The sequence below is a fragment of the Notothenia coriiceps genome, unplaced genomic scaffold, assembly GCF_000735185.1.
Source record: "Notothenia coriiceps isolate Sejong01 unplaced genomic scaffold, NC01 NC01_scaffold00036362, whole genome shotgun sequence".
Taxonomy (NCBI): domain Eukaryota; kingdom Metazoa; phylum Chordata; class Actinopteri; order Perciformes; family Nototheniidae; genus Notothenia; species Notothenia coriiceps.
This window is the reverse complement of record NW_011369063.1, coordinates 1-5,257: the sequence shown is the minus strand read 5'-3', so window position 1 is coordinate 5,257 and position 5,257 is coordinate 1. Positions and strand designations below refer to the sequence as shown.

General features: G+C 44.5%; 1 protein-coding gene across 1 annotated transcript in view; it reads right to left on the bottom strand.

Annotated features, from left to right (window-relative positions):
* Nucleotides 1-4,192, bottom strand: part of LOC104963553 (glutamate receptor-interacting protein 2-like) — a gene marked incomplete at its 5' end in the record, with an annotated part of 15,794 nt that extends 11,602 nt beyond the window's left edge. Inside the window, one exon of the mRNA XM_010792155.1 lies at nt 4,036-4,192. Coding sequence (XP_010790457.1) covers nt 4,036-4,192 — 157 coding nt within the window. The remainder of the gene's footprint in view (nt 1-4,035) is intronic.
* Between the last annotated feature and the right edge of the window lie 1,065 nt (nt 4,193-5,257).

The following is a 5,257-nucleotide window of genomic DNA, read 5'->3' as shown; positions in this document are numbered from 1 at the left end:
CAATGAAGTATTAGATCAACTTTAAGTTGTGTTAGAGTGGTTATTGTGAAGCATTATTTTAATATTTTTGTATATAGTATATCTAAACACATACCCAATTTATCAACACAACACATCGTTACCACAGTCAAGGTTAATTTAAATAATAATAACGTATATAAACGAGTTACTTACCATTAGTCATTTAATTAATTTGGTCTATGTCTCTTGACCATCTCCTCAGGGGGACTATATAACGGGAATGTAACAGGGAACTCCATCGTTAAATGTACAGCTACCAACCTGTAGTTCACAGGGCCCTCTCAATGCTCTTGAGCGCTGTCCTCGCTCACATAATGCCGTACGGACTGAAGTGTCTCAGGCCCACGGTCGTACGCGTGGTCCGCATCCTCGGTGGTGTCCTTCATCCTCATCCGTGCGTCTGAGGGTGCTGTCAGTGTCAGGGCTGTCTGACTCTGAATCGGAGCCGGATAACGGGGCAACTTCAACCGGTGCCGTCAAAAAAGTAATCAGTGATCAGCTGAAGCCCCATTGCTCATGGAGAGGCTGTTCCCTCTCACAATGTTGGAGTTCAACAGGTCTTGCGGATTGCTCTTCTGCTGAAATCCATCGATTCTGATTAGCGGCTAATTATGTGTCAAAGCACGGAGGAAAAATATTTTCGTTTTACTGGGGGAAGGTCGCGAGGAATAATGTTGGTTTATAAGTGTGTGTGTGTGTGCTGTGTGTGTGTTTGGTATTTTTGCGTTTGTGTATTGTGTTTGTTTCCCGGAAAACACTCACAAGAACCACCGGCTGTTGTTATGCCTGCAGTGGACGTACGTACTCCGTTCTCCGCTTGTAATTATGCCTTTACAGCTTCAAAAGGTTGTATTTATCATCTGAATTTGGATGAAACAAGTTTAATATTCTGAAAAGCCACAGACTTTGTTATTTGAAAAATCAGAGAAAATAAACTGTCACGGACTCTGCGTGTTATCTATGATTACTATAGGCTTTTCATTCCATAACTGTCAGCCGGCGAGGGAGGGGGGCAGCGCTGCGAAGAGCAGCGTGAGAGCTGTCATCTTCCATAGCAAGCTTCAAAAATGGTATTTATCGTTTTGATTTTGGAAAGTAAAAATGTCAGATTCTGAAAGCCAGGACTTTGTTTATTTGGAAATCAAACCAAAACACCCAAACCCCGAAAATAGTTTTACCACAAATCCATGTTTATTTTGAAATGAGCACGTTGCGACTTCCGACTGATTTCGATAGAGCGGCGTCACATGATGCCAGCCTGTAAGCTGGCGCTGTACTTTCGCCACAAAATACACCAAAGAGCAGCGAAGATAGACCCCAGAGCATGGTTGCCCTTCTGTTTTGCCCCGCGGGGGATTAGAAACATTTAGTTTCAGTAATTCTCCATGTCCACTGGTGCTTATGGTTGGTAGTAGAGGAGCTGTAGATTTTGCATTAACATCTGTTAGCATAGTCGGAGCTGTTAGATTTTGCACTAACAGTCTTGTAGCATGGTCAGTAAGGTACGTGAGCCGATGCTACAGCAGTGAGCAGCAGAGGTGGGGAAGATGGGCTATGGCTTCATCGTTATCAGGAAATGATCGTACACACAGCCGTTTGCCCCCAGCGTTCGTTGCAGATCTATCCACCGTGGGGGACACCGTTATCGTGTTTGCGGTCCGTTTCCGCATTTCCCTTACGGCCTCGTGTGAACAACGGCTATGACGAAAGAGAAAAGTAGGCGGATACAGGACCGTTTGCGTTCTTCGGTAACAGCACATAAAGCTCCTTACACACCAAAACTGACACCAAAGAAAGTCCCCAACGGAACGTCGCCTCAAATCGCTCAGCGTGCGCCTCACGTCGCCTCACGGGTCTCGGTGTCTTGGCATGTTTCGCAGCTGGATCACACCGCAAAGACTTCAGCCGACGGGCCAAAGTGTGTGTATTCGTCATTCAAAGAAGACGTTAACGAACGGAAGACAGACTGCGATACACAGATGAGAAGAAGAACAGACTGCGTGATATAACAAAGATCAAATAGCGTGTGCGTTCCATTTTCACTCTACCAACGAGAAGGCGTCATGGGGCTTCCGAACCTTTGGTCGAGACGCCGAAATCGGCTCGGGTGCTGTAAGTACTTTAGACCACGCCAGACAGAAGCAGAGGTCGTTTGCTGAGAGCTGATGTTGGAGTTCTCAGAGTATTGTCGTTTAGCATCTGCTCACCGCTTTGCCACAAAGACGTACTTCTGTTTCAGTTTTGGTGTGAACCAGGGGCTGTGTTGTTGTTGAAACTCACCCTGGTGCGTGTTGTTACACAGCTTTCCTCACAGAAGCTGATGGTATGAGTCACAGGCCTCTGTATATTCATCCAGACTTTGAGTGGCGGATCCTGAACATGGTCCCAGTCAGTACAGTCCAAAACAGCCTGAGTTCCTTTTCCATAGCTTACTGCTCCACTGCCTGAATGTCCTCACTACAGGTTTACACAGTTTGGGGAGTTTCTGCCTGTATGCAGGGAATCAGGTGGTGTGGACCATGGTGTGGAGAGTAGCCCAGTGCAGCGCCGGGGACGGCGTGATTGGGCTCCCTTGATGGTGGTGTAACAGTGATCCAAAATATTCCCCTCTCCGGTGGGGCATTTAATAAACTGTTTGTATTTTGGGAGTTTGTGGCTGAGGTTGCCTTTGTTAAAGTCACCAAGAACATAAACTAGGCAGTTCGGATAAGTTGGTCGGCGAGTGTGCGCTGCGCCTCCTGCACGTTCGCATGCGGTGGAATGTAAACACCGACCAGTATGAATGAAGAGAACTCGCGGGGGGAATAAAAGGGTTTGCAGTTGATGATAAGAGTTTCCAGAGTGGGAGAACAGTGCTGCAGAATCACTGTCACATCGTTGCACCAGCCACTGTTTGTGTAAAACATATTCCTCCACCTTTTGATTTGCCAGAGAGCTCCGTGTCACGACCCGCTCTGAACAGCTGGAAGCCTCCCAGCTGCAGTGCCAAGTCCGGAATCGATCCACATAGCCAGGTCTCAGTGAAGCACAAAACACAAGATGAAGAAAAGTCTCCGTTTCTACTAACCAGTAGCTGAAGCTCGTCCAGTTTATTGCTTATGGAACGCACGTTGGAGAGGAATAGTCCGGGTAGCGGCGTGCAAACTCCCCGGCTCCGGAGGCGCACGAGTGTCCCGGCCCGTCTCCGACTCCTGTGGCGTTTCAGTGCTCGAATGCACGTGAGGGTACTATTGATAAGAATGTCCAATAATTCCATGGAAGAGCAGAGAAAAGTAGGAAAGTAATCCGCTGAAGTTGTTTCTCTAATGTTTATGAGCTCTTCCCTGGTGAAAGAGTTCGGTGTACTGTATGTAAACACTGAATTAACGCGCAAAACAAAACAGAGTGCAAAACACCGAGGCAGCCATCTGCGGCGCCATCTGCGGCGCCATCTTAGTTGTACAATGTTAATGTTAATATATTATTTGAACATTACATAATAATATAATTTTAACTATGGATTAATTTCAGAGATTGCAAATTGTGATACATTGATATTGTTTTGGCTCTGTACCAACACATTAGATTCATAATTATTCAATATCTAATAATAATGTTCATTTCTTTTTTGTGGAACAGTGTAAGAACCCTTTTTCTCCTCCTTATGTTGTGAGCAGCGGGACAGTGAAAGGCGGTGTGCAATCAATTGGAATGAAATCTTCCCTAAAAATAAAATAAATTAAATTTTGAAATGAATTAATAATTGATTCTGCCGATCTGGAGGTTTAGAAAAAAAGGCTTAAAAAGATCATAACAGTGCCCATTTGCTTCAACTTTGGTTCATATTTTCTTCGGCAACAATCTAAATCAGTTCAGACCTGAATGTTCTGTATGATGCAAGATTGAACAGAAAAATTAATATCCTGCTGAACAAAAATATCCAAAATCGTGTTGGCATGAACAAAACAATTGTGAGCTAAAGCCTTAAGGTTACAAAAATGATAGTTAAAAAGAGCAAGCTAAGTTCAGTCCTACCCTGGTGGTTTGTCCCAGTCATCCTCACTGAAGCCTCCGTCACTGAACGGGTAGTTCTTCCGGCGTCCAGGTGGAGGTGTGGTGCTGCGCTGCTGCTTGGCGCTACGCCACTCGTGGGGGTGGAGGGCAATACCAGCGGCCTGGTGGTTGTATGTACCTGCAGAAGGAATACAAAAACGACATGAAGTGCTCATTTATAGTTTGCCATTGTAGGAGAATCCGATTACTGGAAAGAAATGTTCGGGCTCAGAGCACTGGTGGCTAAGCTACATGCTAATCACGCAACATACCGCGCTAGCAAAGCAGTGTGTGGGCAAGGGGCAGGGGCGGACTGGGACTAAAACTCAGCCCTGGAAACTGACCCAGTCCGGCCACATGAAATTGCAAATGTTATCCGCTGCTTATTATTTAAAGTTTTAGATTCGCTCCTTCTTTCCTCTCTGTACACAGCTCCAGTTTGGGCATTGACCTGTCATCAGATTTCATTTTTAGTTGCTGCTGTAGCGGAAGTTTAGTACAATTATTTTTGATGAAATATTCCAAATCTCCACCCTCCATAATTGCACTTGCTTCAGTTGCTTGCTACTTTTTAAGGGCAGTGATACAGTACGAACTGAAGTTGATGCGATTTGATTGGATTGTGAGGCATGACGTGAGCCTCATCTGATTGGTCAATCCCTCAATTTCTTTTCACCAATGGAAGCCAATTTCGGCTAGCCTCCTCTCTCAACAGAGTGCAATCTACTGTTTCATCATAACATCGATAGGGGCGCTGTTTCACTCTTTGTAAAATACTCAATGAGAATGGGGGAGAGATGGGCCGGCAAAATAATTACCGAAACTAAACAAAGTGTTTTTATTTATTTATTAAAATTATAGACCCTCCAGAAAAACGCGGGCAAAAATCCTTGATTATGCGGGCTAAAATCCTTGATTATGCAGGCTAAAATCCTTGATTATGCGATTAAACATGCAGGGTTTTTATGTGATTTTATGCGGTGAAATTGCGAAATATGCGGAAAGTTGCGAAAAATAATAGATGTTTTTTAAAATATTGGGCTGTCTTATTTATTCTCTCTCACACAAACCTGCCACTAACGTTAAACCCCTTTCCTATTCAATTAAACACATTCAGTGTTTATTTATTGTATTCTGCGATCGCAGAATCGCGTTTTTCTGGAGGGTCTAAATAAAAGTAGGCCATGAAAGAAAGAAATCAATG